Source organism: Rhinolophus ferrumequinum, chromosome 6 (assembly GCF_004115265.2).
Source record: "Rhinolophus ferrumequinum isolate MPI-CBG mRhiFer1 chromosome 6, mRhiFer1_v1.p, whole genome shotgun sequence".
Taxonomy (NCBI): domain Eukaryota; kingdom Metazoa; phylum Chordata; class Mammalia; order Chiroptera; family Rhinolophidae; genus Rhinolophus; species Rhinolophus ferrumequinum.
The window spans coordinates 83,304,016-83,316,594 of record NC_046289.1 but is presented as its reverse complement, the minus strand read 5'-3'; the positions used below and the strand labels follow the sequence as shown (position 1 = coordinate 83,316,594).

At 36.5% G+C, this 12,579-nt stretch overlaps 1 protein-coding gene across 1 annotated transcript in view; it reads right to left on the bottom strand.

The window, feature by feature from the left end:
- The window catches only part of PRORP (protein only RNase P catalytic subunit), a 111,858-nt gene that overhangs the window by 95,937 nt on the left and 3,342 nt on the right, over positions 1–12,579 (bottom strand). Inside the window, exons 3-4 of the mRNA XM_033107141.1 lie at positions 12,527–12,574; positions 11,918–12,050 (exon numbers count right to left, since the gene is read on the bottom strand). Coding sequence (XP_032963032.1) covers positions 11,918–12,050; positions 12,527–12,574 — 181 coding nt within the window. The remainder of the gene's footprint in view (positions 1–11,917; positions 12,051–12,526; positions 12,575–12,579) is intronic.

The window sequence follows — 12,579 nt, the reverse complement described above, 5'->3', positions numbered from 1 at the left end:
TCACTCTTATTGCTCACAAGCGTGCAGTGGAGTTTTGTTATAATATTAAAGAAGAACAAGTACAATTATTTGAAAATGTCATTAAAATTCTCTTACTTTTTCCAACTCTACATCATCTCTCTGAGGCTCCATTTTCTTCATATATTTCAACCAAAGTAACATATAACACAACAGATTAAATACAGAAGTAGATATAAAAATTTGGCTGGCTTCTATTAAGGCATGTAATTAAAGAGATTTACAAATACTGGAGGTGCCAAAAAAATGTATATTAAGTGGACACTTTGGTCAACGTTGCTCAAGCAGTATTTTGCTGTAATCAGAAGTTTCAGGTGCTGATGGTAACCGCTTTGAGAACCTCTTGTAATTGCAGAAATCAAACGTGACTTGTGTTCACCTTTTGTTATTGGTATATATTGAGTATTACAATTTTAACACAGTTTTTTCCTTTCTTAAAATGTGTATACATTTTTTTGGCACCCTCTTATATATGACAATGCCTGTCTTCTTACATAGTTTTATTTCTGTTTTGGACAATAGAGTTATTATGAAGAAAAATGTTATTTATGTCAACATGTAATAGTTTTTATATTGTTATTTTAAATAAAGTACATATTTTTAAAGGTTCTCAGTTTTAACTTGTAATGTAATTATCAATAGGTACAATCCCACATAAACAAAGCTCTCAGGAGTCCTTAATTTTTAAGAATGTAAAAGGACCTTGAGACCAAAAAGTTTGAGAACTGCTGTTCTAAAGTATTTCTTACTCTATAAGAAAAATATCACTATCCATAGGACTATTTTTGAAGATAAGAGAAACAAAGAAAGCTGCTTAAAAGTGAATTTATAATTTATGGAACAAATGATTAAGCTCAGATTTGCTTTACAAAAAACTGAGGGACAAGGGAGAAACGGGTAGAAGTAAAAATGAAATATGAGTGGCCATGAGTTAATAATCACTAAGCTAGAGGTTCATTATACTAGTCTCTCTACTTTTGAATATGTTTGAAATTTTCCCCAATAAAAAGATTAAACAAAGAATTGAATTCATACCTAAGCAGTTAAATATGAAAAAAATAAATCTGACTGTAAATTAATGTTATTGTTAAGAACAAAGGAAAGAGGAAAAAAATCTAATTCATATTAAACTAACACTATCCACATAGTTCCAAATTCACTTTTTGATCTTCACTGATGTCCTCTCAATTAGTTTCAAGTAGTTAGATCAGTGGTGTATATGTATATTATTTGGAGTTCTGATTTTTTCACTTAAAATTCACATATACAGCTCTCCCATCTTTAGCTATTATTACTAATCTGACTTAAAACAAAAACAACATAGATATCGTTCAGTTTAATAATAAAAGAAGCTTACCAAATCCTTTAACCTGATTGACCTGGCTATAGGACCTAAAAATTTTACATGTTACACTATTGCCATCTGCTGGCTGTGATGTCTAAGTACAGTAGACAAAAACGTGAGAAAAGCTAAAAATTTACCTACCACTGAGATTTTTCTCCCAAAATTATCCTGAAGAAGTTGCCATATATACATTAGGGTTCTTCAAAATCTCATATTAGAAGCAGTGGTTCTCAACCCTGGCTGCACTTTAAAATCATCTGGAAGCTTTTGAAAACCCCGATGTCTGGGCTCCAAATCAAAGCAATTAAATTAGAATCTCTATTTTATAAAAATGAAAGGTAAGCCACAGACTGAGAGATACTATATACTGCAAAAGATATATCTGACATAGGACTTCTATTTAGAATACATAAACAACACTTACAATTCAACAATAGGAGAGCAACCCAATTTTTTAAATGAGGAAAAGACCTGAATAGGCACTTCACCAGAAATACATGGATAGCAATTAAGCACATAAAAAATGCTCAACATCATCAGTCTTTAGGAAATTAGACCACAATGAGATACTACTTCACATCCATTAGTACAGTTAAAGATAAAGAGACTGACCATATTAAGTGCTGGCCGAAAGTGGAGCAACTCTCAGACACTGCTGGTAGAAATGTAAAATGAAGACAACCACCTTGGAAAACAATATGGTGGTTTCTTTAAAAAGCTATACACACACACACCTACCATTAGACTGAGCCATTTCACTCCTAGATGTGTACCCAAAAGAAAGAAAAGTTGTACTGGGTTGAATAGTGCCCCTCTAAAATTCATGTCCACCTGGAATGTGACTTTATCTGGATGCAGATATAATTAGTTAAGCTGAGGTCGTACTTGAATAAGATGGGCTCTAAACCCAATGACTGATGTCCTTATAATAAAGCGAAGACACACAGAGAAGGAGAGGCAGAGAGTGGAGTGATGCAGCTAAAAGCTAAGAAACACCAAGGATTTCCAGGAGCCGGGAGCTTCTAATGCTAGAAAAAGGGAAGAAAGGATTCTTCCCTTGAGCCTTCAAAAGGAGCACGGCCCTGCCAACACCTTGATATTGGACTTCCAGCCTCCGGAACTATGAGAGAATGTCATTTTAGGCCACCGGTTTACGGTAATTTGTTACAGCCTCCCTAGGAAACAAATATAAAAGCATAAAGTACAAAGACTTGTATGGGAATGCTCTTATTAGCTTTATCTGTAATAACCCCACGCTGGAAATAACCCAAATGGCCATCAGTAGGTGAATGAATTTACAAATTGTGGTATACCCACAAAATGGAACTCAGCAATAAAAATGAATAAATGATTGACACACAAAACATGAATGAAGTCTCAAAATAAGTATATACAGTTGACCCTTGAACAATGCAGGGTTTAGGAGTGCCAACCTTCTACACAGTCAAAAATCCACATATAACTTTTGACTTCCAAAAAACTTAACTATAGTTTCCATGGAGGTTTGGTTCCAGGACCTCCTACAGATACCTAAATCCATGTTTGCTCAAGTATCTCATATAAAATGGTATGGAACAATGCATATAATTGGCCCTTTGCATCCACGGACTCACAACTGTTGACTGAAAATACTGTTTTTGATCCATGGCTGGTTGAATCTGCGGATGCGAAACCCAAGGACAAAGGAGGAACAACTGTATATTTATCGGAAAAAATCCATGTATAAACCGACCCACGTATCTCAAAACCATGTTGTTCAAATTTCAACTGTACTGAATAAGAGAAGCCAGAAAAAAAAGATTATACAGTGGTACATCGGTTTTCAAACGTAACCCGTTAGGGAAGACCGAGTTCTGAAACGTTTGAAAACAGCCGACAGCTAGGCCTCAGGATCTTGCACTCAGCAGAAGCCGTGTGACATGTTCGACTTCCGAGGTGCTCGAAAACTGAAGCATTTACTTCCGGATTTACAGCGTTCGTAAACCAAAATATTCGTCAACGGAGACGTTTGAAAACCGAGGTACTATTGTATATGATTTCATGGTGTTTACCTGAGCAGGGGCAAGAATGGGGGTTAAGTACAGGAGGGAGTCATTACAAAGTAGCAAGGGGAAACTTTTGGGGGTGACATATTCATTATCTTAACTGTGGTGACAGTTACGCAGGGGTAGGTGTGTGTGTGTGTGTGTGTGTGTGTGTGTATCACCAAATTCATCAAGTTGAGGGGAAAACGGCAGAAAAGGAAGCACCAAAAATCTGTCTCTCCACCCACACAATTATACAGATAGAATCTATCTGATGTAACTATTAACTACAGTGCTACCTCAGTTTTCAAACGTCTCCATTGACGAACATTTTGGTTTACAAATGCCATAAATTTTATGGATCCATGGTATCATTAGATAGAAAATTCATGCTAAATTTGCAGTTTTAGGGATTGATTTTAAAGGTCTGGAACGGATTAATCCATTTTGCATTATCTTCTATGGGGAAATTGTGCCTCGCTTTTCGAACGTTTCAGAACTCGAACGGTCTTCCAGAACGGATTACGTTAGAAAACCGAGGTACCACTGTACTTTGGAACTCTGGAGTCTATAGAAGGCTTGCAATTTCCAGGGGAAGCCTTGGATTAATAATCGTGGTTAATTTCAGTCAGTCTGAGTTCTTAGCACAGCAAGCACAGCAGCTACTCATTCCAAGCCACACAGCAGACAGCCACACGTGTGTTCCTAGAGCAGCTTGCACACAGCTTACAGGAGCCAGGTGGGTGGGCAAAAAGGACCCTGTCCTCCAAATATCAGGGACCTGTGTGCTGATTGCTACTTTTAAGCACAGAGACAGAGTCATGATTACAAAGAAAAAGAAAATCTGAATACATCTAAATATAGGTAGGAAACTGAATCAGTAATCAAAAATCCCCCCCTCCCCCAAAAGTCCTAGACCTAATGTTTCACAGGTGAATTCTACTAAACACTTAAAGAAGAACTAATACCAATCTTTCTCAAACTTTTCAAAAACATTGGAGGGAACACTTCCAAACTCTTATGAGGCCAGCATTACCCTGATACCAAAGACAGAGAAAAACACTACAAGAAACTACAGACCCAAACCCTTATAAACAGTGATGCAAAAATCCTCAACAAAATATTAGCATGCAGAATTCAGCAGGATTTTAAAAGGATATCCTTTTACCAAGTGGAATTTATTCCTGGAATGCAAAGATGGTTCAATATATAAAAATCAATCAATATATATTATCAATAGAATGAAAGGAAAAAACACATGATCACTCAATTGAAAATGCATTTGACAAAATTCATGATAAAAACACTCAACAAACTAAGAATAGAAGAAAACTACCTCAATATAAAAGGCATATATGAAAAACCCACAGTGAACATTACACTCAATGGTGAAACATTGAAAGCTTTTCCTTTAAGATCAAGACAAAGGCAAGTATGCCCTGCTTTTAACACTTCTATTTAATATAGTACTGGAAGTTTTAGCCAGAGCAACTAAACAAGAAAAAAGAAAAAGAAGGCATCCAAATTAAAGGAGAAAACATAAATTATCTTTGTTTGCAGATGATATGATCTTACATGTAGAAAATCCTAAAGATTTTACACACAAAAACTGTTATAACTAGTAAATCGATTCAGCGAAGCAGCAGGATACAAAGTCAACACACAAAAATCAGCTGCATTTCTATAAACTAACAATGAACAATCTGGAAAGGAAATTATAAAAACAATTCTATTTACAATAGCATTGAAAAAAATGAAATGCTTAGGAATTAACAAAGGAGGTGAAAAACTTGTACAATAAAAGGTATAAAAAATTGCTGAAACAAATTAAAGATAAATGGAAGCATGTTCTACATTCATGGATTAGAAAACTTAGTATTATTAAAATGTCAATACCACCCATCGTGATCTACAGATTAAATGTAATCCCTATCAAAATCCCAGTGACATTTTTTTGCAAAAATTAAAAAATCCCATACTAAAATTCATACAGAATCTCCAGGGATCTTGAATAGCCAAAACGATCTTGAAGAAGAACAAAAGTAAAGGACTCACACTTTCTGATTTCAAAACTTACTACGAAGCTACAGTAATCAAAACAATGTAGTACTAGCATAAATACTGACATATAGACAAATGGGATAAAACTAATCCCAAGCCGTCTCATGTATTGCCAAATTATTTTTGGTAAGGGTGTCAAGATCATTAAAAGAGGAAAGAACAGTCTTTTCAACAAATGGTACTGGGAAAATTGGATATCCACATGCGAAACAATAAAGTTGGACCCTTACCTAAAACCATATACAAAAATTAACTGAAAATGGATCAAAGACCTAAATGTAAGACCTAAAACAATAAAACTCTTAGAAGAAAACACGGAACAAAAACTTCACAGCACTGGATTGAGCAACAGTTTTCTTGGATATGACACCAAAGGCACAGGTAACAAAAGAAAAAATGTAAGAACTGTACGTACTTCAAAATAATTTTTAAATTTTGTGCATCAAAAGACACTATCAATAGAGTAAAAAGGCAACCCACACAATGGGAGAAAATATTTGCAAATCATATATGTGATAAGGGATTAATATCCAGAATATACAGAGAACAACTAAACAACAAAAAAACTCAAAACCCAATTCAAAAATGGGCAAAGACTTGAGTAGACATTTCTCCAAAGGAGATATACGAACAGCCAATAAGCACATGAAAAGTTGCTAAACATAACTAATCATTGGAGAAATGCAAATCAAAACTACAATGAGATAACACGTCACCCATCTGTATAGCTACTATGAATAATAAAAACAGAAAACAAATATTGGCAAGAATTGGAACCCTTGTGCACTGTCGGAAAAAAACATAAAATGGTATATCTTCTGTGGAACACAGCTCTTCAAAATATTAAAAATAGATTTAGAATATGACCCAGCAATTCCATTAGAGTATATAGCCAAAAGAAGTGCAAGCAGGGTCTTAAAGAGATATCTGTACACTCATGTTCATAGCAGCATTATTCACAGTAGCTAAAACATAGAAACAGCAAGTGTCCACTGACAGATGGATAAACAAAATGTGATATGTACATACAATGAAATATCATTCACCCTTAAAAAGGAAGAAAATTTTGCAATATGCTACAACATGGATGAAACTTGAGCTCATATTAAATGAAATAAGCCAGTTAAAAAGACAAATACTGTATGATTCCGCTCATACGAGGTACTTACAGCAGTCAAAATCGTGAAGACAGAAAGTATAATGGAGATTGCCAGGGGCTGAGAGGAAGGGAGACTGGGAAGTTATTGTTTAATGCGCACAGTTTCAGTTTTATAAGATGAAAAGAGTGGAGAAGATGGATGGTGATGACGGCTGCCATCTGAATGTATTTAATACACCATTGAACATTTACACTTAAAACCAAAATCTCGGGGCGGGTATCAGTAATATTTAAACACCTAAACTATTCTAACCAGCAGCCAAGGTTGAGAACCACTTCATCAGAGGGTGCCATCTCATTTACTTTGTTTTGAACAAGAGTTGTATTTGGTGAAAGCATATCGGCTTGCAACAATTTTGATAATGCTCACTGTAGGTGCTGATGGAGGTCGGTTGATCATAAGTTTGTTTTTTAAGTAGACAAAGAAACTCAACATGGATTTAGTACGTACTCCTTGGTTTATATCTTACACTCCCAATTACAAGCAAGCCTTAAAAAAGCAATACTGAAGGCAAATCCAGCTATGGCCAGTACAAAATCATTTAAAATGCTGAACACAATATGGTTTTAATACAGATTTTCAATGAATGTTGTTATGGACTGAATTGGGGCCAGCCCAGAATACACGTGTCAAAGTCCTCAACGCCAGGATGTGACTGTATGTGGAGATAAGTCCTATAAAACAGTGATTAAGGTAAAATGAGGTCATAAGGACCGGTCCCTAATCCAACCGGATTGCTGTCCTCATATGAAATGGAAATTTGGACGCACAAGAGACAGCTGGGATACTCAAGCACCGGGGAAGGCTGTCTGAGGACAAAGCAAGAGGGAGGGCCGTCGGCAAGCCACGGACAGAAGTCTCGGGAGAAACCAAACCTGTCCCTCTTGCACTTCTAGCCTCCAGAACTGCACAAGTTTCTGTTGTTTAAACTACCTGGTCTGTGGTATTTTGTTATGGTCGACCCAGCAAATTAATACAAACGGTGAGCAAAAAAGACCAAGAAACACACACACACACACCTCCAAGATGAACCATCTGTGGGAGATGACACTCTGGAGCTTTATCCTGGGCACATACTAAACCCCAATAGCCAGATCCTGGATCTGACTGGGTCCTAGAATGGCTCTTCCTCTGAAATCTCTGCCTCAAATATTTCACCTGGTCTCTGACCTCAGCCTTCCAGTTTTCACTCTTTTACCCTCACTAACCTTTTCCTCTACCCCACACTGAGACTACCAGTGCCCTGAACCCTCCTGGGCAGTGCTCTCTGGCTTCCTTCCTTCCTCCCCCCCCGCCCCCCCGCCCCATGGTCATCATGGTAACTACTCTGTCACAACTCCCTTCACTTGGTCTCTATCATGTTGCCACATCTAAGCAACAAACACACCCACACACGCAAAAAACCCCTGATTTCCACTCTCAGTCCCTTTATACTTGCTCTTCAACCTCCACGAGCCTTCAGTCCACTGTTATCTCCAGTCTCCTAATCCGTGAGCTCCCACCCATCTTTACTTCTTTCCTATCAACTTTGATCTCATGGTCCGTTAACTGAGCCACTCTTTCACCTACACCCTCAACTCGTTTTCCCTTTTCCCTGAACTGTACCATACTAGCAAAATCCTGTACCATCCCATCCACCTGCCTTCTGTTTGTGTACCTGGATGGCTCAGGACTGCCCCAAATGGCTCACAGATGCTCTCCAGCCTCAGCTGGGGCTTCAGCACCATCCAGCAGTACCTTCTCCAATCTGCTCACAAACTTCCAAGGCTTAAAACTCTCCTAAAGCTCCCTTAGACTGTCATTTCCTTCTCTCACCTTCAAATGACCAATCTGCCTCAGGCTCTCCAGAGAAATTAGAGGTCTAAATAAATGTTCCGATGCTTTGCTGCACCTATTTACTCGACATAGCCACTACCCTTGATCCCTTGCCTCTAGTCCCAGACAGAGTGGATTTTACTTCAACCCTCCAGCAGTGCTCTGGACCCATCCATGCCGCTTCTGCCTCACCAATACTACAGAAACTAACCCCTGACCCAGTCAAGCCATGAGCCTTTTGTCACTGCTCTTTGACCATGGATACGTTTCTTATCCTGACCTTCCCCATCTTCAAAATAGTGATATCCTTGCTAGCTTGTTGTGAGTGTAACAGGCCTGACATATGGTAATCATTCAACAAATAGTAGTAATTATTATTATGTTAATACCTTAAAGATGAAAGGCAGATGACAAGAAATGGGATACAGAATTGGTGGGTTGAAGGGGGAAAGGGGAAGGATGCCTGGAAAGAGGAAAGGAGAAAATTGCCCTTGCCACAAAATGTTCCAATCCTTCTGGGAATATATTCCGTTGCTTTGTGAATTACAGTAATTAAATGTATGACTACTCTTTACTATTCTCACCAGAGTCAGGAGCCTGGAACTCCTCTTGTAGGATAACATTCTTCAAAGGAAAGATTTGCTCTGGGTTCTAAGTCTCTGTCAGCAGAGAAAAGTAATAAATCTTCCTTCCATTTTAATCCAGAATTAAATCCACTTTAATCCAGAATTAAAGTGGTATTCATTTAACAAGGAATTATAGCAATGTTTAGCCATAAAGAGTGTTAAACAAAAGTATTGAATTAGTGATTCCACAACTGGGGCAGGAGCACTTCACGGTGAGAGCGTAGGACATCTTGTGCCAGAAAGCACAGAAGTGCTCAAAAACTGACTGGGAGGAAAGACTGATGGGGGTAGGGAGAGATGGAAGTGACACACGAACTCCCACAGGCCAAATCTGGGACAATTTGAGCATCAAAAAGAATAATGATGGTAAGAGATTCTAACAGTTAATTTTTTTTAAATGTCCCTATGTCCTTACAAGTAATTAAACAAATAAATAAAGCAAAAGGGAGAAAACGGTGGAAAGGGAAAACTGTTATAGAATAATGCCAGCTAATAAATGCAGAAGAAATGAAATAACTAGAAAATCACCACTTTGCAACCTCCAAAGGTAGAGATCTCCATGATGCTAAAAACATTGAGTGAAGAGTTAATGGGTGACAGGATATATGCATAGTCTTGAAGTGTTACCCCACAGATTACTTAATTTTTAATTACAAAAATGACAAAGGGATAAATGACAAAAGGAAATTATAAAGGGAAAAATGTATCGTTACAACGGAGATACCTGGCAGCTGCCCTCTTAATGTAGTGATCACATTTAGCATCAGCAATAGTGAGTACAACCTGATATTATGTGGTCGCTGTGACTCAACAAGAAGCAAAAAGCATCATCCATGTAGTATAGCCAAACGCTTTTATATTACATTAATAAAGAGAAAACAATCAGACAATTAGTCCTCAGTCTTGCTACTCAAAATGTGGTCCAAAGACCAGAATCACCTCACCTGGAAACTTGTTCAAAATACAGAATCTCAGGCCCCACTCAGGACAACTGAATCACAATTTGCATTTTAACCAGATCCTCAAGTAATTCATAGGTGAAAAGTCTAAGATGCCCTGGATAAGACCAACTACCCAGACTTTTCAGAAAAATCCATCTCATAAAAACAAAAAAAGGCAAGAGGAGACTGTTATGGTTTTAGAGAGACATAACAACCAAAAGTAGTGAGTGAACCTTGACTGAATACTGGATCAGAGGTGAAAAAATTATAAAATACATTATGGGGGCAACTGGAAAAATTTGAATACATACGTTTTATTAAATGACGCTGAATTAATGGTAAGGTTCTTAAATGTGATCATGGTATTTAATTACATAGAATTTTCTTATTCTTACAAGATACTTGCTGAAACATTTAAGGTAACATGTCTACAACTTACTTTTAAAAGGTTCATAAAAACACATACTCGCATACAGCGAGAAAGCACATGTGCCATAATAACAACTCTAGATGAAGAGTATGTAGGTGTCCACTGTGCTACTTTTTTCAGTTTTTTTCTTTAAATTTTACTAAATAAAAAATTTTACTAAAAATTTTACTAAATAAAAAATTGGAAGGTGGAAAGAATATTCAATTAGTCTACAACAGAAATGATAAGTTTTTGGTAATGGCATAATTTGTACAAGCTTGCATCTATCTTAACACCTACTTCAGAAGATACACAAAAGTGTTCAATAAATGTTTGCTAAAAGAAAGGAATTAGTCCTCAGTCTTGCTACTGAGAAAGAAATTTATTTAATTCATATTTTAGCTGGCAGAAATTCCTAAGGCATTAAAGAGCTGTTAAAACCAGTTGGCTGTCAGGTATATATGGAACTATGGATTGTCACTGTTATGTTTCATTCCATGAGAGGCAGTAGAGTGTAATGACAAAGGTTTTGGAGTCAGACCTAGATGTTATTAGCAAGGTGCCTTTGGGCAGATTTAATATCCCAAAGTCTTAAACACTCTTGGTAAAACAGAAATAAAATAGTACCATATAGGGTGGTTATAAAGATTAAATAAGATATAATGAATGTAGAGTACTCAGCATCACTTAATAAATGTTACCTATAATTTTATCAATAAAGTCAGCTAAAAGATATTCCACAAAATGAAGATGTTTTTATGGAGCAGATTTTGACTTTATTCTGAGGATTAAAGGTCTTCACATGATCTAGGGGCATTTTCTGACACTTTTAAGTGAAAGTGAGAAGGCAGAACAATTTTCACTTCTTGTTTTTATTTGGTACCTTGAAGAAAAAGCATTCAGTGAGATGACGGGCAACCTTTCCCCAAGGTAAAAGCATTTTATTATACTTCTTCAACTTAATCTTAATAAACCAGCATAAAGTACTGAAGATTAGCAAAATAAAGCTATTAAAAATGACTTAGAGAATCAAATTCAATCCTAAGAAAACTTGGAAATGATTCTGTTAAGTTACGTTAAACTCTCTTGACTAGAAAAATGAGAAGCCATGTTTTCATAGGAGTTTAACTGAACACCGTTTTCTGGAAGCCCTTCAACAAAGAATAAGCATCTATCTTTTTGGCTTAAGTGCACATGTGCCCAGATGAAATAGAACTGACTTCAGTAGGTAGATGATAGTCTAACCCAATTATTCTATGAAATTCTAAAGCAATCTCTTCTAATGATTGGCAACTATGGCCTTTCATGAACAGTTTTACTGGAATAGTCTACTCGTTCATTTACATATTGTCTGTGACTGTGTTCAGTACAACAGCTGAGGAGAAAAGTTGCAATATAGATTGTATGGCTCACAAAGCTTAAAGTATTTACTATCTGGCCTTTTACAGAAAAAAACTGTCAAACCCTGCTCTAGAAAAGCAATCCAAGAATTTAATAAAATCTGAGGTCCAGACTCACCTGAGGTGTCGTCTTTCTGTATTGGTCACCTCCATCTATCACATCCCTCATTACTTTTCCCTTGAGTAATTCATACTCTTCTGGACTCAGGTGAATAGACTCTATGTTTTTTCCACAGCCCAAACATTGACCACTGTAATTACAACGGTTTGTGTTAAATGGTATCCTGGAAAAGAACTTTTTCTAAAATGAATAATCTTACAACATGAGAAAATTGAAAAGTTAAAAAAAAAGGAAAAAAGAATATTATAACCTTTGTGATCATCACATGCGTATGATTTTTTTGTAAACCTGATAATATCACGCATTAATGTGCCAGAAAACCCAAAAGATAAAGTTTTTGGGCATCCGGATAAAGTTTTTAAAGTTATTCCTAAAACATAACTAGGGGAAAACATCCCTGAGGCTTCACAGCAGACTCACGGCACCTACAAGGAAACACATTTTGAGCACTGAAAATTCTCCATATGCAAAATATGGCTTTTTTCTTGGGTTCTCTAACTCTTAATGATCTTATCACTAAGGTATTCATAAAAATTTTTTAAACAGTAGCAATAAAACCTATTGAACCTGAATCAAACAAGTTAAAAATTAAATATTGGCCTTTACCTTTTCTGAATTGTGGTGAATTTTCCTTTCCATTGTTCTTCAGAAACACTACA